The 22,157-nt window shown below is 44.0% G+C and overlaps 1 protein-coding gene across 3 annotated transcripts in view; it reads right to left on the reverse strand.

Moving 5' to 3' along the window:
• Positions 1-499: 499 nt before the first annotated feature.
• The window catches only part of dab1a (DAB adaptor protein 1a), a 194,466-nt gene continuing 172,808 nt past the window's right edge, over positions 500-22,157 (reverse strand). For all 3 annotated transcript variants that reach the window (XM_063890590.1, XM_063890589.1, XM_063890588.1), the window contains 13 exons: positions 20,542-20,673; positions 17,709-17,828; positions 17,235-17,273; positions 16,749-16,811; positions 15,350-15,403; positions 11,167-11,301; positions 9,613-9,675; positions 9,428-9,524; positions 8,165-8,571; positions 7,441-7,636; positions 7,202-7,350; positions 5,733-5,829; positions 500-2,566 (listed from right to left, as the gene is read on the reverse strand). In XM_063890590.1, the coding sequence (XP_063746660.1) occupies positions 5,749-5,829; positions 7,202-7,350; positions 7,441-7,636; positions 8,165-8,571; positions 9,428-9,524; positions 9,613-9,675; positions 11,167-11,301; positions 15,350-15,403; positions 16,749-16,811; positions 17,235-17,273; positions 17,709-17,828; positions 20,542-20,673 (1,536 nt within the window). In that variant the 3' untranslated portion in view covers positions 500-2,566; positions 5,733-5,748. The remainder of the gene's footprint in view (positions 2,567-5,732; positions 5,830-7,201; positions 7,351-7,440; positions 7,637-8,164; positions 8,572-9,427; positions 9,525-9,612; positions 9,676-11,166; positions 11,302-15,349; positions 15,404-16,748; positions 16,812-17,234; positions 17,274-17,708; positions 17,829-20,541; positions 20,674-22,157) is intronic.

A 22,157-nucleotide genomic window follows, 5' to 3' on the forward strand; every position in this document is an offset into this window, starting at 1 on the left:
TTGCAGAGTGAGATATGTGGATTATCCAGTAACTGGGACAAGGTTTTTGGAAGACACTGCTGTCATTGTCATTTTTGCGTGGAAAAATATCAACGGTGAATGTTTTTAGTGGGAAATGAAAGAGAACTGACAATTTGAAAATATTTATTATCCTATTTATTCTCCTGTATATTATTGAATCAACAAAGTGTGTTAATGTGTTTTGCCCTTTTCCACAGGGAGGAGGAGCGAGGCTAAATAAGAGGAGGAAGTCTTTGTTCTGTAGTAGCTTGCTAATAAAGCTCATGACAGCTTGCATTAGAGGCTGCCAGTGTAGCAGAATGTGACAGGCCATTAAAGCTGTGTTAAATTACAGCAAAATACTGTGGCACTTGCTTTACACTAACCAAAGACTCACTGGGGGTCACCTCTGCAGGCACACACCATTAGGCTCACTTTTTCTCTTTCACACGCGCACACACAACCTAATTACAACAGAGACACATAAATAGACACATCAGTCATTTGGGATGTGTTTATTTGTAACAGTAATACATGGTGGAATACATAAATCAAGAGAGAACCAAAAAATCATCTAAAAACCCACTGTAGAATGTCATATTCATAAAGATAAAAATAATGTGTCAATTTACATTAAGAAACTGTTAGCTGAGGTAAAGTTAAAATAGGTCTAGAAATGTTATGTACTCAAACAGCAACGTTTCCCTTTTTATTCAACTTCTCTGCTCATCCTCTAGTGGTCAAATTTGAAAGTTAATCAACATCATAGTCCAAAAGAGTTCTCAGTGACATGGGGACTCTGGCCATAAAATAGGGAGTCATTGGCATCAAAGTTGATGTAGTTGTAGCAGAGGATGCTGCAGTCCACAGCAGCAGTTTGGCACCTGACCAGCAGAAAGACAGATGGGCGGAGCATCACTGTATCTCAAAGACTATACTGGGGGAATGAGATGGAGGAGCAGACTAGGTTACAGTGAGTGACACTATGTCCTCTGCAACATAGAGACGGTGAGTGTGTGGTACAGAAACACATACATAGGCCATGATTGGTAACATAATCTGCAGAAGCTCATCTGTTATCGATGTGAGGTGGTGGGACTCGAAAAAGACAAGACACGAGCAAGGTTTGCAGCTGGAAACAGGATTAGTAAGTGAGGTTAAGACAAAGACCAACAACATCCATGCACAAAATCAAAACAGCATTAGTGGGAAAAAAGGAAAAGAAAACATATGTTGGTATTGCTTGGGTTAACGTTGAGAGTTTGCATAACTGAAGCCTTCCTATTTTATGGCACAGAAGTCCAGTGGACAAAATGGTGGTTGTTGTTGTTATCATTATTTACAAAATGAGTTTGGCAAACCAACGATCAGATGCCTTAAAGCCATGTTGACTCTATAACTCCTATAGAGCTGACCCCAGCGGCTTGATTGACTTATAAAATAAAAATTCAATTTTTTAATTTCTTCTTTTTTTAATCAGTATTGTACAAAAGCTATAGAGAATGAACAGTTCGATCACAGAATCTGTTGCAACACTTCCCTCTCAGCGTCCATTCCTCCGTTTGTCCGGTCCTCTGGCCTCGGTGTGAGTCTGTCTGCGAGGACAGACGTTTGGCAAATTACTGTGTATGTTAGAGGGGGGGGGGATGAATGCTTGTGTGTGTGTGTGTGTGTGAGATAGGAGTATATGTAAGCAGATTGCTGTGTGTGTGTTTGGTGTGAGTAGCTCCCAGAGAGTCTGTTTCTGCATAGTGATCCAGCAGACACTCACAAGAATGGAGAGACAACGCCCAAACCAACGATCCAATCAGAAGCAGTGATCCTAGAAACAGGCCTCTGTGATAGGCTCGTTAGAGTCCAGCTCCTCCTGCAGGATCTACTCGCTTCAGGTGCAGATTCTGTCCATTAAATGAAAGATGATCATTCTAATCCTGATGAGCGAGCGTGCGTGCGTGCGTGCGTGTGTGTGTGTGTGTGTGTGTGAGACAGGCAGGCACTGCTTGATTCAGTCTCTCCTTGACAGCACAGTTTCTGGCCAGACGCAGGAGGCAGAGGGAGGAGTGTAAGAGCAAACAGAGAGAAGATGAGGGAGGGAAGGAAAGAGCGAGATAGGGTAGGAGCAAGTTATGTCTGTAAGGCTGTGTGTGAGTCGCAGGGGACAGGGATAAGAGAGGAGAGGAGAAGACGCGCAGTGGAGGGAGAACTGGATCCGTCTTTGTGATTGATATCCCTCCTGCCTGGAGTGAATGACCAAGAGGGCTCTCTCCTCTCAGGAGGAGAGGAGGGCTGCAGAGAGGAGGAGGAGGAGGAGGAGGTGTACAGCGGGAGGAGAGAGGGAGTGTGGAGGCTCCTCCTGGGAGGTTGTTAGCCGAGGAGGTGAAGAAGAAGGGCTTGGCCAGGCTGGGAGATGTGCCAGTCACACAAACATACACACTCACATACACACTCACACACACAAGGTGAAGGTTCTCCTCCTATTCTCTCAGTGCTGCTCAGGTCCGTCTTCCTGTGTGTCTCTTTATTTCTTCCCTTTGTTGATCTGGGCGTAGAGAGGGTCCTTCCCCTTCTGTGCAGGAGAGAGAAAAACATCAGGATTTCAAACCGCAATAAAAATTTAGTTCGACTTGTAAGAATTCGCCTCACCAGATCTGACTGTTACATAATAAAAAGGGAGGACCCGAGTTTCAGATAATGATTCATTCTCTATCAACCTAACCTACAGGTATCACCTACAAGCCCCGACAAGTACATCCTGACCGGCAGGCTTGTTACTTCCTGTCCGTAACATGACCACCAGGTGGCAGTAGCACGCCTCTGTGGAGGATGCATCCAATCATTTCTCTTCTCTGCCCATTCTGAGCTCTCACTGAAAAATTCACCTCTCACTCTCAAAACCTTTTCATGCCTCTGTGTGCATGTCTGAGTTTTCTTCCTGAGTGTTTCAATGTGCGCGCACATGCTTATTCTTTCCCACTTCTTTTATGGACCAGTATGAATCAGAGGTATAAACTAGAGCCTTGAAAGACTAGTTGACTCATCACGTCTGTATTTCTCCATATCTGAGCCGTAAGAAAACAGCGGCCGATGGAACACCCTTGAGTCAGAGCTCCACCCTGCTGCAGTCACTCACAATGGGCCCTGTTATTATCGTACACATAATTACAGCCAGCCACTCAATATGCCATGCAGACAACTTGATTGGAGACTGCTGGATGGCCTATTGTATTTTTTGAAGACTTCTCTCACTCTGTGCAGTTTGGGGGCTACCAGTGGCTGCCACACAAGGATATGGAAGCCAGTGTTCATAGAATTGATTGAAAACCGAGGATATGAAAAGGGACAGACATTTCTCTTAAGGCCAGAAATAAATTATATCAGGGTTATCTAATTCTCATCAGATAAAATTGCTTCTGCTGCAAATTGTTGCTGCCCTTCAGTTCAGTTATACAACATGAAAAGGCAAACTAAAGCAAAGACACAACTACGAGTGGATGTTTGAGCAATTCATTTAATAATTAATCATAATGAAAAAAATGATACTTGTAGCCACAAACTATAAAATAAAGTCTATGTTAAAGTTGTACAAATAGTTTTTTTTGATTGTTTTGATTTGATGTTGTATCTGACTGCAGCTTACTCATGAGCTTGAGTGGCATCTGGGAAAGACAGATTTACAACAATCTTCTTCATGCTCAAAAAACTCACAGAAAAGCATGAATAGAAAAGTGGGGGTAAAGTTGGGAGGAGTGCTTGAGTGTTAGGGTTCTGGGATACAGAGCTGTAACTCCGGCCAAAGGCAGACAGTCAGCACAAAGTAGCTGCCAGCAGCCCGGAGAGAGGTGACAAAGAGGCTGAGACATGCAGTGACAGCGAGCACACATTGCTCAGCCCTGCACCAGAGCCACAGCCCGGCGGTGTCATCCTGCATCATCTAACCAGCGCTGCCAAGCATGGCTGCTTCAGCCTCATAAACCTCAGGCCGGGAGAAGGAGGGGAGGGAATGGGTGGAGGTATGAGCGATGTGCCGGTGTGGCACTAGCCTGAAGGCCAAAATATCTGGCCTGGCTGGAACACGTGTGGACATTTATGTGCGAGTGGTCGGCCCTGGGCAGGGGCAGCAATGTCAGATTGCTCAGTGAACCGTGGAAGCAGGCCATTTCACGGCTGAAACTCAGGAGCGTTCGCTGGACATGATGAGATCAACACAGAAAAAAACACTTACACTCCCACTAGCCTGAACACATGTCTGTCCAACCACACAGTGTGGGAGTGGGGGTGGACAAGACAAGCGACCATGGCCAGCAGCAAACCCACAAATATTTTTGGCTCCAATATGAGCACAGGTGGCGATAGTATCGATCACAGGTGTCCTTGTCTGGGGAATAAGTGGGCCGATTGCTCAGGTGTGTGTGTGAGGGGGTGTTTGGGGAGTTGTCTAAAGTCGATGTGATTGAGCAAGTAAACACCATATGGGAGCAGCGTCATTGGACCAGGACCAAAGCAGTCCACCAGTCAGTTCTCCACAATCCGTCCTCCCACTTAGGGCCCACATCCACCTGCTGCAGCTTACAGAGCGTCTGAATGAGAGGAAGATGGCCAACATGGGGGGGGGGGGGGGAAGCTGCTCAGCCACCCCTCCTCCTCCCTTCGAGTGGGTAAGGACTTGAAGGCTTCTTGTGTTTTAATTATTGCTAATTATGCCCGGGCAGCAATTAATCTTGGCACCCCAGTATTAGCTGATGAAAACAAAACCATAACATTTTCACCGTGTGAGTGCCAGCAGTTATCATTAAGGGGCCACACTCCTAGAGTTGTGTGGGTGAGGGAACCGGTCGGGGAAGCAGGGATCAAAATGTCTCTCTTCTTTGGTGTTTGTGTGTGTGTTTCTTTGAGTAGGCAAACTGCACTGAAATCTTCAGCCTCTGTAAGTTTTGTGGGAGTTTTCATGTGCATTGATGTGCAAAACACACACACATCCTCAGTTCCTTGAGTTTTAATAGTAGCTGCTTGTCTTTCTCAGTTTGATCCTCTCGCAGTAATGCACATAATATTTGTAACATTACATCATGTAACATACATAATGCATAAAAATGACAGCACACATCATTTTTAAATTAAACTAAACATCCGAGATCAGCATATTGCACACAACATTGGCAAATCCCAGATGACGTCCTGTGCACTGAAGTGTGCAGTTTCTGATTGGCTGTCACACACTATTGCCTTTTGCAAGTGAGACGTGTGCTATTTAGGGAACTGGGCTTGATTTAGGAACACGTCACAAAGACACAATGAGGGCACGGAGCACTATGGCCAAAGTGATGATGCGCAATGAGCTCTTCACACATTCATTTAGAGAATCACACATATGTTATCACACCATTATAGACATATACTTACACAATTACAGGTGAGGTCACAGCGAAAATTACCCACACACAAAATCAAACACAAGCAAATATACTCATACATGCACAATCACACACACACAACAAAGAAACCCGAACACATGCGTTCCATCGAGCATGCCTGCATGAGGAAAAGAGTGTGGAAATGAACCAAAGACACAACAGAAGGAGAACATTTGGAAAAAAAGATGCAGCACACGGAGAGATCAGCCGTATTAATGTCAGTGGGAGGTATAATGGTCAGCCAGAAGAACAGATAAGGGCATGGAGGTGAAGGAGGTGAAGGAGGAGGAGTTAGTGGGCAGGAGAGGGACTGATACCTACCCTGCCCTGCTGCTATCTAGCTCCCAGCCTCCGGACTGGCCTGGTCTGGGCTCGGTTCTGCTGTCTCACTGGGGCAGGGCGACCCAGAGCCACACGCCTAAATAGGGGGAGGAAGGGAAAGTTGTGTGGGAAGAAAAGGTTGATGGAGGAGGAGAGGAGAAGGAAATAAGGGGGATTAGAAAGTAGACATAGAAGAATAAATCCAAAAGAAGGGTCGCAGTTTGGTAAAGACTACAAGAGTAGAGCAGCAAACAGGAAGCATAGAGGAAAAGGTGTCAATACTCACAGAAGGAGTAAGGATAGAGAGAACCCCCAGCCCACACACCCTCTTTCAGAAACACTTTTTCAGACAGACAGACAGACAGACAGACAGACACACACACACACACACACACACACACACACACACACACACACACACACACACTTTACTGTCCTCTTTCCTGAAAACCTTCATCCTGTTGATGCGCTGCTTTTTCTCCAAATACACTTCTGTTGGTTTCCCACCTCTGTTTTTTAGTCTTTCGCTCCATCTTCCTGTCTTATTTTGTAACCTTTGCACGAAACTCACTCACTGAGTGCCGCCACCAATGCACATTTCTCTGGGTGCTGAAAAGCTTCTGTGTGTTATTTGGGGCCTGGTGACATTTTCAGCAATGTGAAGGTCTATTTTTTTCAGAAAATAGCTGGATTGAAGGCGTAAAACTAATGATTCAGGTCTGGAGAGTGGAGCCAAAAGAAAGAAAAGAAGCAAGCAATGAAGAAACACAAAAAGAGAGAGAGAGACAGAAAGAAAAATGGCAGGGGAAGCACTACAAAAGTCTTGTTTTCCTGGAAGGTCACTTAATCTGCAAGGACTTTGGTCAAAGGGAGTTTCTCCACCCTCACTAAAAACCTCTTCTTCTTCTCATTTGTCCTTAATGTTTTTCACTTTCTCACTTAAATCGAGGTGCTGCTGGTAAAATAAATATTAATTGCCCCTGGAAGAAGAATTGGAGTCTGTCCATGTAGAGGTAGTGATGTATGGACGCTACCTGGCTGATATTAATAACAGCTTAATGATGTCTCTGACAATTCCACCAGCTAATTTAACGCTGTGTTGACCACACACACACACACACACACACACACACACACACACACACACACACACACACACACACACACACACACACACACACACACACACACACACACACACACACACACACACACACACACACACACACACACACACACACACACACACACACACACAAAAGAGCATTGGCCCCCTAATCAGCCAGAGTGATTACCTGGCCCGCCAACATCGCTACAGATGCGATTTATCAGCCGATCTCAACACACTGCGCAGGTTATAACAGCATAAGTAGTGAGTTATTAAAGGCACACACACTTGACTTACTTCGCTTCTACTATCCTCACACACACACACACACACACACACACACACACACACACACACTTACAGCATCTTCCTCTCCACTGCGACTAGGACTGCCCTCTGCTTCCCCAAACGAGTCGTCTGTGGGGGGGTCTGTGGCGTCAGTTGGGGGGTCACTGACATGGGAGGCGGAGGATTTCGAGGGTGAGCTCTGCCTGGGAGCTGGGGTGGGCGCTGCAGAGGGGGACAAGCCGAGTTAGACGTTGCTACAGAGGAAGTACGTTACTCAGAGTGCAGACAAGCGGGAATAGATGGAGTCCTTACGTGAGTTGGTGGACGGTGTCGTGGAGGTGACTGGTGTCAGGTTCATTTGAGAAATGTCAAAGTCGTCACAGTCGTCCGTGTCCTGGGCGGTGCCCACACGGCTGAAGTAAGAGCTGAATGCGTCTGAGGTTGTTGCTAAGCTGGGCTGTTCACCCTTCTTCAAGGGCATGGCAGGGGGCTTCGCCAGCTGAAAGTCCTGTGGAGGGAGGCAAACATCGGTCAGGAACAGCAACATTAACACTGGGCGACTCACTGTGTCGGCACTCAATACCCATCCCGTCTCTATTATTTATGTGCTTTTATTTATTATGTTTAACTAACCTCGTTTGTATCATCTTGAAACTTTGACTGAAAAGCTCCACAGAGGCTCATAATAAATCTGTTACATTTGAGCCCAGCCCCTTCAAAACACTAAGAAGGCCAAGTTACGGCTCCTACCATGTCCACATCATCCCCAGTTTACGAAAAGTCAGGGATCTCTGCATATTTACTCCAATCTCTCTCCCCTCTGACATCTTTCTAATGTATAAAAGCCTATGAGGCCCCCAAAAACACCAGCAAAATTGACTAAAACTAAACTAAATACTCTTCCTTGTTTCTCTAGTTTTTATTTGCTGCCTTTCTTTCTGTTCTTCTGCATCAGGATAACCCTTTCTAATAAATCAATTCTACAAAATAGAGTTCTATTCATTGTATTCTTCAATATCATCAAACTGCCTCCCACCTTGAACATCTCCTTGCCCATCTTCCTCGCCCTCTCCCCGTGCTGCGGACTCGACGACGCTGAAGGTGAGGCAGCTGAGGCGCCGGCTCCAGCACCTAAATGGCTCTCGCCGGCAGGAATCATAGACGCGACAGGGGTGAGAGTCTGGAACATGGCGGCAGGCAGAGTACCCACAGGTTGGGCAGGGAGGTAGGCTGTGGGGGAGAAGGCTCCTGCTGCCATGGCTGCCCACTGCTGCTGGGTGGCGGGGAAGAGGTTGGCCTGGCCCCAGATGAGAGGCTGGCCGCCTGGCAGCACCTGGGCTACCGCACCCAGAGGAGACTGCACCCCGAAGGCCAGCGGCGTCTGGGCAGCAAACGCCTGCTGGGACCAGTGGCCAGGGGGAACAGCTCCCATTGTCACATAACCTGGTGGGGAGACATAGGAAAACAAAAAGAAAATGTAGATGCGTCTGTATCTTTATGAGGTAAAAACAAGTGATTTAAATAACCAGAGTGAACATGCTCACCACTGCTTTTCTTCTACACACAAACACACAGATGATAATCCATGCATCACCAGAGAGCTGCCCTACTTCTGCCTGCAGCTAATGTGGTGTCTCTTGATGGTCATGGTGAACTATCATAATTACCTCCAGAATGAGGGAGAGTCATTATGAAAAGGAAGAGCCCCACACACTCATTAAAATCACTCAAACTCATCAGCAGAAGCTCATTCTATTACACACTCTCTAGTCTCTGGTTTCTGCTCTCTGGCTGTTACCTACAGCAGGCAGAGTTCACATGTTACCCGGTAACACTGAAATATATGCACAGAGAAAGGAGGAAGGGACACTGAAAGGGGGGGGTGGTGAAGAAGGAGAACAAGAACAATTCTAAAGAGTACACAAACGTCTAATTCACAGAGCCTGTGCATGCCGAGGACTCTTCCCTACAATCATCTCAGCATGCTTTATTACTTTCCTCGGACCACCACCGTTTCTTCAGCCACAGGTACATTAGCAGCATCTGAGGCAGCAAGGTAATGATGCATTTCATATTCAACACACAACGAACACCACCTTTCTCCTCTTTCCCCTCCCTTAATCTACATTTCAATTCTATTCCATCCCCCTCTATTTATTCCAGCCCCCACTTTCTACTCTCTCCACTGACTCTCCAGCTCCCCTTCATCTTCCTTCCCGACGCCCTCTCTCCCGCTGCGTTTGTTTCCCCTCCGCTTGTAGCAGTGGTGTATTTAAGCAGAAAATGAACAAGGTCCTACCTGAGGGCACAGACGCGGGATTGAAGGGAGCAAACAGTTCCGTGGGAGGCTGCAGGCCCAGCGACGGGTCGAGGATGTTGGCTGGAGAGGCCGGGGTCTGTGCAGGTTGTGATTCATGGTTGGATTTAGCAAAAACACATCATTGGAAACATGGATTATGATAGATGTGCACGACAGTTACTCACCGATGGAGAAGTGATGTCAGGAGGCGTGGACATGTCTCCAAAAATCTCTAATTGGTTGATATTCTGAGAACAAGAGAAAGCGTACTCCCAGTCAGACACAAAAACACAGCTGTACACTATACTGTATATATTATCCGGGTCAGTTTACATTCCAGTGCAACATGCAACACCTATTGCATGCAACACGACACTCGGCTTGGTATACTTGTGGTACCTACCTGAGCACTGTTGCAGCAACACAGACGAGGTAACAAAAGGGTGAGGAGAGATGGGATAATGAGATGAAATGCTTGATTATGATGACATACCTACCGAGAGTTATCACAGTCTCAAGAGGAACAGAACACATTCTTCTCATCTGCACCACATGAAGATGCTTTTCCATCAGCTCGTAAAAGCAGACTATCACACCCCCTGCATCATTACTGAACCACTGCCTTCTTCAGGACATGTCATTATGGTCCCACTGCTGTAGAGGATGTGTGGTGTGTCTCAGAGGGAATAGCTATCAAAGACAGCAGTTTCTCTATTTGATCTGAATTTGTTCTGTAACATTCTGTTTCCTTTCATAGTCTCCCAATGATCCCTCTCCTCTAGTATCTCCCCTCTTTTTTTTTTGCACATTAATAATATCTTCAGGCCGGTGGCAAGTGAAGCAAACTCTATTTTTAGCCATAAAGGAATTTAAGCCTTGAATACATGGTCAGAGATTTGCATAAATCATCGATGCGGATAATTTCTTTTGAGATAATGAATGTTCTTAGAATATCTTCCCTCTCGTTCACTTTCGTAGGTCACAAAGTTCTTTTTACATATATCAGAAAATGGATCTGCGAGCATGGTGTTTTACAGTCATGGATCTAAATGGGTATCTCTACTAAGAGTTGAGGGGGATAGGAGGCTGTTATATGTACTATTGTTGCTGCAGAATCTAATGAAGATAAAGATCAATTCAACAAGCTTGGATATATAAAATGAACTGATAAGCGAATGTCAATAGGATTCAACTACAAAACACATTTTAAGAAACAGCCTCCTTAACACGAAATACTATACACTCCTATAGTTGTTGTGGCGCTCTGGATAATAGCACAGAGCCTTAGCTAACGTTCTTCAAACACAAACATGGAAGAAATGCTACTTAAGGGAGTCTTCTAACAGTAAAGGAAGTTGGACGTTTATAGACTTTCTGCTTTTAGTTAAATCTCTCGCCTCTTTAAATGTGGTGGTGGGGTCAGGTTGCTGTGATTATGAATGCTTTATTAATGTTCTTTCTATGTTCTAGATAGAATGATAGAATCGGAGGATGAAACCCTTTTTATTTGGCTTGTCTTTTTATGTTTCGTTTCATACATAACAGGGGTCAGGAGCTGAGGTGACTTGTGTCCAGAGAGGAACACAAGTGGTTTGGTACAAATGAGGACGCACGACAGGATATCATATGAAGGATATGTTCCCTGCTCACAAATACTATAAAACCCTTCTAGCTTAGCCTGATCCGCAAGAGCAAACAAGAGCACTGTGCTTTTGCGATATGTTCGTATAGTGCCTTACCTGAGTCACCATTCCCAAGTCAAAGTCTATCAGATCTGCCACTGCCTGCTGCGGCTGTTGAGTTTGTTCTTGTTGGAGTGGCTGATCATGAATATGATGATGATGGGGTTGGTGGGGGGTGTTTTGATGTCCATTCTGCAATCAAAACCCCAGTGTTAGATGGCTGGTGAGATGAAAATGTGCTAACATATTAGTTTTCTTACATAGAATCAGAGGGGGCAAGACATGAAGAGTGAGAGGAGAGATGAGTGAAATATGATGGTGATACAGTCGCACCCATGTACACACATTCAAGCACAGAGCAAGATTTTTGTTGCCAGACTTAGAGCCTAAGTTAAAAAGGTTTAGAGATCATCTGTACCTTTAGTCTATACTACAGCACTGAGCTGGGGTATAAACCCCCTTTGTGTTTCTGTAAAGCCTGCTCCCCTGTGTCTGGAACCACAGTGTGAAACAGACAGGCAGCAAGAGGAGCAAGGGAGTACGTAATATTATCCAGAAAAACTGTGTGTTTTCCACTTTTCTGTTGCATCACTAACCCGATGTCCATTAAAATGAATTACAATCTAAAAATTAAACGACAAAGTCACAGTTTTATATTTGTATTATCAGCAACAAATCCCAATGATACACAGCAAAAATGAAGTCTTTGCAGCCAACAGATGGAATAGCATTAGCCATCATGCTTCTGAACTATGCTTAAAAAAACATACTGGCGTATTTGCATATATTTTGCACCGCCGCTGAAAAATCTGAATGTACAAACAACCTCCAATATTTATTCAGCTACAGCAGAATGATGATGGGTTCTGCCAGACCCTCCGCCAGCACTGGCACGGACACATGATGTGCAGATTGGTCTGGCAAAGCAAGAGTAGTGGGTGCACTATCATGTTGCTGAGTGTGTTCTTTTCTTTGGATGAAAGCATGAAGTATGGTCATCATTAGCTGAAGCTGAAGAACAACAGCTTGCTGAACACTGATCAGTTCTGCAAATATTGTCCATTTTTCAACAGGATGTTTTATTCTGACACGCTGGACTTAAATGGTTCAGTCAAATCTAACTGATGAAATGTACCTAATCTTAACGTTTACATTGACCTGACAGTTTGCTTGAAACACATACTGTTTACTTTTAGCCTCGAAAGCTACAGTCTACTGCTGCCCATTCCTCTAGCTTTCTTTTTTTTATCTCTCTGCATCCATCCATCCCTCTCTCTCTTGCCTTGCCAATTATCCCTCTGTGCCCATAATACACTCCCGCCATCTCTTGCCCAACCCTTTATCTTTATCAGTACAGCCGCCACCTATCAATTACCCATCTCCAGGGAAACAGTAATTACCTGTGCACATGTGTTCTGCATACAATTATCGCAGCCCCTTTAATTAACGCCACCTTGCTGATCCCCTACCGCCTGACTGATCACACTGGCAAACGGTCGAAAAAACCCGACTGAACGGTCACACAAAAACACACAGACTCACAACTCAACGACACAACATGGCCTCTCACTCTTTCTTGGCCAATCTGTTACTCAACCCTGCAGACTTATGGGGCTATTTAAATGCGACCTTTATCTAAACTAGGAGGATCACCCAATTAGGACACATTTTATTTTACATTTAAAAATATATGGTTCATTTACAGCTCCGGAAACAATTAAGAGACCACTTCAGCATTATCAGTTTCTCTGGTTTTACTATTTATAGGTACGTGTTTGAGTTAAATCATTTTGTTATTGTATTCTATAAACTACTGACATATTTTCTGTGTTGAACATCCACTGGAACGGCTGCCATACATGTAAAGATAAAGATTTAAGAAACATTTGGATTGGTCTCTTAATTTTTTCCAGATTTGTATATAGATAATATAATACTTTTATATTATATCAGCTTCATTTCAGTTGATCACTCCAGTTGGTGTGTTTGGCTGGTTGGGGGTATTATGCTGCCCTCTTTATATGGACTCTGAGGGCTTCTGTTGATTCAACACACTCTTAGCTCTTACAGGGTCAAAGGCTCAGTAGATTGAAATGGCCCTTTGTCGTGTGTCTGTGTCTGTGTGTGTGTGTGTGTGTGTGTGTGTGTGTGTGTGTGCATTTTATTGATTTGTCATCGTTTAAGAAGGTGACAAAGTAAACAACAGAAGAGATTGCTTTAGACAGGAGGTCGCATTTCTGCCAGTGCTATCATTTCATCCGCGCTGCAGTGTGTACACACACAGCAATGATCTCACCTAACACCACTGTCTACTGATAATCCCTCTGCTGAGAAGACAATGAACCTCCCCTACCAATGTCACAACAGGTATTAACTCCGTGTTCACGCTATGTTGGCTGAAAGGAAGGATGAGAAAACATCCAAGCATCATTTCAAGATGCTAACAACCAAAGACAGTCGGTGTTTCATTTCCTACATTTGACAATTATTTAAACTTGTCTAACTTATGTGTGCGATACTGTATAACCCATTGGTAATTAGCTGACCTGATTGTGCTGGGTTTTAATTTTCATTGCACTACCATCAACAGTAGATTCATAGCCATTTGAGCACTATTTCTATTGATATTCTTGCTGTACTTTCCACTAAATAAAAAACGTTCCAGCTTTCAGAAATGTCTTCTTGAGGCCCAATATTAAGAATATGATATGAATGTAGCATTTTGTCTTCTGATAGAAAAGACCTTCACTGACTGTGGTGCAACACACTTGAAAGAATAAACCCACAGACGGAGCAGCACACGGCGGTTTTATGCCCTCTGTGAGTCTGGATTTAAATTAAAACTGATTTAAATTGTCCTCAAATTACAATATGAGCTGTCGGACAAACTTACATTCTTACATTGATATGATCCATTTTTATCTCTATGATCCTTATTTTACTCCTTCTGACTGACTGGGAAGCAGAAAAGACTTGAGGTCGCTTTATTTAAAACTAGAATGGACGACTAGTCCAATTGGTTGCACAACAAGAGAGAAATATTGGATTTCTTCACGTTCAGACACCTGCCAACACAAAGGCAATCCAAATAGCAGCATGTGCTGTGGGCCGGGTGAGGAGAGAACAGAAATACTATGGCGCCTTTAAGCTTCTTACCAAAGCTGGGGATAATATGCAGCCAGAAAAACGGCGAGACTGATTCCATGTCTACCAAAATTCAAAGAGTGGGATTGTGACTGCCAGTAGTCACATGGGGGAGTCCAGTTTTAGCGGTTTAGGGATAAAAAAAAAAACCCACTGCAAGGGAATACATGCTGAGACGGTGGGCTGCGGATGGACTGGGGGAACACTGATCAACAGACCGGCAACATGGGATGAAGTGTTTGCATACAAATGCACATACAAACATCACAACCACACACACACACAGCGCAGTGGCCTGGTTATTGGGAGTGTGAACATTTTAGTAGATTAAATCAGGCAACAGTATAACTAGCATCTTTATAGGCAGATAAAAGAGCAGCTGAATTATAGTGCATCCTGACAGTGGTCAAGGTCATCTTTCATTATAACCACCAGCAGTGTGAGGCAATAACAGGAGCAGACACACACTAGAGTACAGTAAACACCCATACACAGAAGTGGTATAGATTGCAAACACATTTACTTATATGCATGAGCACATCCTAATATATAGATTCAGAAATATGAGGCCATGCACATTTAACATCAGACACATCATTTATATCCATTAAAGGACGGATGACAGTGACAAAACGTGTGTTCAGCGCAATCTGGAATAAGGTCATGCAGGTGTTGCACTGGATTCACCACTGGCAAACCACAGCCTGGCATGCTTCATCGAGCAAAAATGACACAACACACACATTCATACACAGTATCCCAGTGAACCAGAAGGAGCAGGCACCACGGAGCACAAGGAGAAGGGCACCAGCCATCACAGCTACAGCACAAGCAGAGGAGTAGCACAGCACACTGCACAAGAGCACTGGGTCCCAGCAAACCTCTCAGGGAAACTTTAAAAGACACACTGGATCACTGTGTGGTTATCAGGAAGGACAGTCGCTGCAAAATTAGAGCTTCATAAGGCTCTATGAAAGAGAGGGCACCGAAGGGAAAAAAGCTTAACACTTATGGTGGGACAGCTGAGAGGTTTGTCTGAGAGGGGGAGGCAGGTTGAGACGGGTGGTGGGACACGGGCAAACACACGGTCACTCACTGGGTGTCGCTTTGGGACGTCATAGACCCCTTCCTTCTGCTGACTGGTGGGAACCTACACAATTGACCAATACAGTCAGAGAGAGCCTCTTACCTCTGGTTTAATCAAACAATGAAAAGGTCTTTATACATCACTGCTACAGCACTCCGACACACTGTAAGCCACAAAACCCTGAAACCTGGCTCCTAGGGAATCAAATCAATCACTAGTAGAGCATGTGTGTGTGGGGTGGTGTGTGTGCAGTGATAATCAGAATTAAAATCTGTGAAGTGAGAACTCATCTACTCGGCTAATCAGTAGTCTATCGGCCTGCTGTTATGGTCTTTCTTTTTCACTTTCTTCCTAATAAAGAATGGATAAGGCTGCTTATCACACCCACAGACATGTAATAACTCAGAGTGTCACACACATGGAGACATGTAATATCTCTATGTCACACAGGCAGATAGATTTGACAGTGTGTGCAATGAGAAGATACAATGAGCACTGCCAGATGCTGATGTATGAAACCTGGGATTTCTATGGCTTTGTTTGTTCTACACTGACAAAATGTTTAAACTAAAGTTTTATTCTTCTCTAGTTTGAAGTCCTGATCAGACTGTGCGGTGAAAGAAAAATAGCACTGATTAAGTATGTAGGTATCTATTTAGCCCAGCCTGTCTCCTCTTCTCAATGCCTTGTTACTTTCACATGTTTATTTCCAGAAGCTGCCATCTTTATTCATACATTAGTTCCTCTGTGGCTAGAGGCTGGCTGAGGCTCACGTTTCTTATGCCTGATGTGTGTGTATGTGTGTGTTTGTGTGTGCAATTTTCTGTTGGTGTTTGTGCACGTGCCAGCACTCCGTCTATTTTCAATCCATTTTATTTAAAGATCAAACGAGAGGCTGGTGATTAATCTTTCTTTACCCCCGCTTTCTTTCATCTCCTTTGGAATGGAAGAAGGGGAGGAGAGAAAAAGAGGAGGGGTCCCCTTTCCACGCAGGCCAGGAATAACCTCCACATCCCATCCACACAGAGGGTACCCTCCCCCTCTTCAGCCCTTGGAGGTCCACCCACGCCTCTAAGGAGTGCACCCAGAGAAAGGCTCGTCTCCCTGAGGTAGCTAGCTTTAGCTGTTGTGGCCCTCTATAGAGCGGGAGCTGGTTGTTGCCTCAGATTCTTACTGTCCTTTATTTCCTCTTTGTACATTTTTACATGTGAAAACACAGCCATTAAGTTTATGAGCAGGCCACAAAATATCCATCCCATTAAACAGTGATGTGTCTAGCACCTAGACACATCACTCTTTCTTTTGTTTGAACACTTTAAAGAGCCTCTTGTTGTTGGTGGCTAAACCACAGCTGACAACACGATGATGCGAATATAACTGAGACACAAGCAGACAAGCTTGTGAGTACCTGATAAATGCTCTCTTCTGATTGGTCACGGATGGGTTCGTGTCCCGCCTCAAACACAATGTACTACAACGTCAGCAGCAGAGGGAGGAGAGGAAAACAAGAGGCAGGAGAGAAATAGGAAGATAAAGAAATTGAGAGAAAGGTGGTGAAATTGCAGAGGTGATTAGTCAAACAGCATTGTCAAAAGGCTCTCATTAAAAAGGAAGTTGACGGGGAAAATATAAGTAGCAAGGATTCCCGAAGCAGAAAAGTAATACATCTTTCAGCTTATCATGCACCCCGACTGGCAGACATGCACACAGACACATAAGACCCCTGAACGCACATAATTGGAAAGTCTCCTACTGGTTTTGAGTCCACACACATCTGTAGAGGTCTAACCCTCCAAACTGTACCACACTGTAACCAAACAGGACCGTCTCCCCACAGTGCACACACAGAAAAGAGCAAGCTGAGCAGCAGCAATGCGATTGGTCAGAAAGTTACCTGATAGACCGGGTCCTCCAGATCCTCCTCCAGTATTGTCTGCAGATGAGCGGCGGCAGGAAATTGAGGGAGGAGAGGAGCAGAGGGGAGAAGACAGAAGAGGCGGAGAGTTAAGCCGGTGGAGTAGAAAGAGTAGGCGGAAAGCACAGCAAGACATAGCAGCTTCCCAGCATTCAGATAATCATTTGGCAATCATCAGAGAGGAAGAGACAGTCAGAGAGATAGAGGAATTAAACAGGAGACGCAAAGAAGCAGAACAGGGCAAGGTGAACTAAGCACAATGGGCAGATGGTGCCACTGATGAAACCTGAAAGTGTGTGCTCCGTATGTCATTCGCTCTGAAGCTTTTTCAAGTCTTACTTGACTTGTCCATCAAGAGGCTCCCAGATGAAGCTCATCATACTTATGGCGGAGGATTCAGTATAAGGTTAAACAGGGGAAACATTGCAGGTAACGGAGAGTTTGCACAAGTACCTGGTAGACCGCCTGCTCACACTGCTTGTCTTTCTGAGCCTTCTTCTCCATCTCTTCTCTCTGCTTTATCTCATAGATGAGCTGGAACAAGTCCCGCAGGTCCAGGATCACCGGCTCAGCCTGGGAAGATAAGGACACATTATGCACCCACCCATTAACACACAGACACACACTGAACACAGCATTGATCAGAACTCATGAATCACAACCATGCCTGCTTACTCTAGTTAAATGTGGTGAATAATGTTTACTGAAACTGCACTACCTCTAGGAGATTAAGGTCATGGCCAGACCAACATTAGCGTTACGGAACACTGCTGTGCAAAGGCTGCTTTGGAATATAAAAAAACCCATTATCATCATGAGTATTTCTTATTTCTTGAATACAAATCCCCATGAACATGTTTTAATAAATGATAACTACTGTACTTTTAGTAAATGAAAGTTCTAAACTTAAAATCTAAATGTACAGGAAAGGAAAAAGAGCACTACGAAGAAAACAATAAGCACATCCTTGTCTCTTACTGTACATCCTGTGATTGGGAAGACTAAAACACAATCCCTGCATACTCTACTATTTCTCTCTAGGCATCTTGTGTTATATTACTACTTCTTGTCAGGAGAGCTAAAGCACTGACAACAAACCTGCTGGATGATTCACAACTTAGATCTACTGTCACAGCAAAAACTCTTAAAGCAGAACAATGTTTTAGACTTTATCAATTATTGACTAGGGGTTCCTGAAGTGCACCGAGACTGAACTCTGCCTTGAACGGAAATAGTTCTATTTTAGTGTCGTCTTCCTGCAAGATGTTCTCAGCCGCATATTGCTCTTGACAGACACACTGGGGTAAACGGTGGCTCATGCTGATCCAACAGGGAGACATATTGTCACTGTCAGACTCAGATCCTCTTTGCATTTGAAAATACATGCTCTAATCTCCATCTTTTCCATCTTTCTGTCCCTCATTCATTTTCACTCTCTCTGTATAATGACTTCCAGGTAAGAAGTTCATTTCAAATCTTCACTGATCATTAGTTTTGGTAAAAATATAATTGCCTTGAATATTAATGCAACAGATTCACACTTCACTCAAAATTAAACTCTGGTGTAGGTTACAGACTGGAGGATATCTTGTCACTGAATTTATTAATTATTTAAATTATATTGAACGTTCCTACATCTGCCTCATCTCTCAAATTCACCCTGTAATTTCCTACATTTGCAAAAACAACCTCCAGAGAATGGGCCTTAATATATAGCTAGACTAGAGTAGAATAATTGATTGCAGCAATGATCACAGTAACATAACAAGGAGAGACATTTGATATGAACAGAAGAGTATTGTGCAATATGCCTGAGCTAAATGTATTTATCTGAAATGGTTGAACCCTTATTGGCCACTTAACTAAAATGGAAGTACTGGACCCAATACAAATATCAACAACAACATGAAATGTACAATGTACCATGCACTATGCATATAAATGTATTGGCTTAACTTTTCCATTAGCAGTGAAATACAAAGCTTGTTGTTATGAAGCAGCAGGTGAACATTGTCCAGAGAAAGCCAGACTCACCAGTGATGGCTGAACCACTTTAGCACTACGTTATTATTTTTCTTCTGTAGTTACTTTGTTGTACATTTATGAAAGAGATCAAAATGAAATGTCTAAGAACTCCAAGAGCTGGAAGTGTGATAACCTAATTAAAAACCCTCACAATTTCTCGTCAAACACTAAGTAGTCTTTAAACTCTCGTACACTTCCTACAAATTGATTTCATAACAAACAATCTATTATTATTAATTACGTTTGTTACTTTTCTAAAAAGTTAGAACAAAAACTGTGATGAGCTTAAAGTCTATGAAAGTCTTTCTAACTAAATGAGTATGCTTCCATCTCAACTAAAACTTGCTTAATAAAACACGTCCTTCTTACGCTGAGACTTCGGGTTGAGTGGTATGCCAATTACTCTCGAATGTACCCCTAAATTGGCCTTTTCAAAGCAACCACAAGTCTTAGCCTTTTTGAGGACAGAGACGCTTTGTTAATTCACATCAAAGTGGTTACTTTCCAATTACAGCCTCAGCCTCCGCCATAAGCTCTGGGTCTGCACGCCTCTCATTGTACGCTCCACAACTAATGGTCTGAGTGCGAGGGATGGTGGGTTCAAAACCTGAAAATGTGAGAGAAATATAACCGTGACCTTTCCTCAGGCAAATGTAATGTAAATGACAGCTTAGGTGACTGATGAGAGCTTAGCCTCATGCTTTGCCGTTTGTCATGGTAGCATTGGGTTTGCAACCCTTTTTTTTCTAACGCAGGTCTGGTTGGTGTGTGTTGAGTACAGCCTGCTGTGTGTGACTGTGTGTATCTGTCTAAGTCAGGGAGCCACGGTTCATGGCCCTGGGAGGATGGATATGCCATTAGAGCTGGTGACACACACTCAAACCCTCATCGACTCACTATGGGAAATCAATGTGGCTGCAGAGTGAGCCAGCTGGATCCAGACTAAACAAGCCAGGCACATAGATACAACAACAGCAACAACAATCATAACAGGTCCAAGAGGGGTGCTCAATATCATAAAGAGTATGTTGCTGCAGGCCTGAACGTGAACCCCACACACACGCACGCACCTCCAAAACTGAGTAAACAGTTTGTTTGATGAAAAGCACAAAGGGACATGAGCCTATGTTCAAGGGTCCTTATCTAAATGTCAAGAGGTTTGCGCTATTGAAAAAAGACCCAGATGAATCATACATTAACCTACACAAAACGGGTGTAAGGTGCCACGTGCACACACAGTTGCGTACACACAGACACTTACCGACTGTGCGGTCTTGATGGCCACAAAGCGGTGGTTCCCTTCCTTCCCGCAGACGTAGCCAAAGGCTCGGTGGTCCGTGATGTCCTTGGCAATGTAAGAGATCTCATGGACCGCATGATGATGTAGGAGGACCTGAAGCGAGGCATGACACAGGATGTTAAATAAACTAGACTAGGTTGAAGCATGTGCACGTGTGACATTACATTTGATTTACAATATACAACATCATGCTACTGAACTGCAGCCTTCTGACTGATATAATAACTTTATTAATTAATTCTTAGATTGTATTGTTCCAATATTTATAACAACCAAATAAATGTATAACCGGTTTAAAATTAAAAACCCCCAGCATTTTTCTTGAGTTTGATGCAGATTTTTTTGTCTTTTATTGTATTATCTGCTTCCCTCAGAACCAATCACTTAATGGAAATAATGTTTTGTGAATAACAAATCGTGAATGACATTAATTAATGTGATTTAATTAACTTTCAGACAGTCAAATAGTTAAGGATATCAACATACTATTTCACATAGAAATGACAAAAAGTGACTGAAGAATTCTCCTCTTCCAAAAATCTGTGGGAAGTAGAAAAAGACCCCACATTCAAACTCCCCCAAGTGTACACACAGAGACAAACCCTGACAAGGAGACCTTGCAACTGATATTAAACTGTTCGAGCTCCTCTGCCCTCTCTAGTTTAGCCTGGGTGGAGAGTGCCAAGCTGGCATTGCCCGTGGCAGATGGCACTGTTTTCCCGAGGACAGAGGGGGGGATCAGTGACAATCACAGCTCGGCAAGCTGTCGACTTGATCACTTCATCTGTGCCCTTACTCACAACACACACAAACCCAGTGCACAACTTAATGTGCTATCGCCCCCTGTTAAGTCACACTAAATGTCTGCTTTGTTGTTATTGTCTAGGCCAACTGCATGCTGGGAGCAGAGACACACAGTCACTGTAATGACCCAGTAGCCCTTCAGTGAATGCTGCAGCTCTATACATCAGAGGCTAAACACACACATCTGCTCGTTTTGAAGCTATTCCAGACCTAGGCCAGGGCAGAACAGAGTGACACCAATTTAATACGGGGGCATTGGCGCGCACTCACACACACACACACACACACACCCACACTGAGAGCCCCAGAAGAAATAGATAATCATTGTAGGAGTCATGTCTTCTAAATTTAATAATTAGAGTCATGATTATTATTATCACCTCTGATTGACCTGAAACTGACAGCTACGTTTGCACCCGATGCATGCATGCACACACACACACACACACACACACACACACACACACACACACACACACACACACACACACACACACACACACACACACACACACACACACACACACACACACACACACACACACACACACACACACACACACACACACACACACACACACACACACACACACACACACACACACACACACACAAAGGGTTCATTTGCAGGTTATTGAATTATCTCTGGGTGGGTGGTGAGGTGACAAAGACAGACTGAAAATGAGAATTCAATTGCTCTACTTCGTCTTGGTAGCAAAATCTTCTAAGAGAGTAGAAACACTTTACATATGCCTCCAGTCAGTACCTAGTCT

This window comes from Eleginops maclovinus, chromosome 9, assembly GCF_036324505.1.
Source record: "Eleginops maclovinus isolate JMC-PN-2008 ecotype Puerto Natales chromosome 9, JC_Emac_rtc_rv5, whole genome shotgun sequence".
In the NCBI taxonomy this organism is placed as follows: domain Eukaryota; kingdom Metazoa; phylum Chordata; class Actinopteri; order Perciformes; family Eleginopidae; genus Eleginops; species Eleginops maclovinus.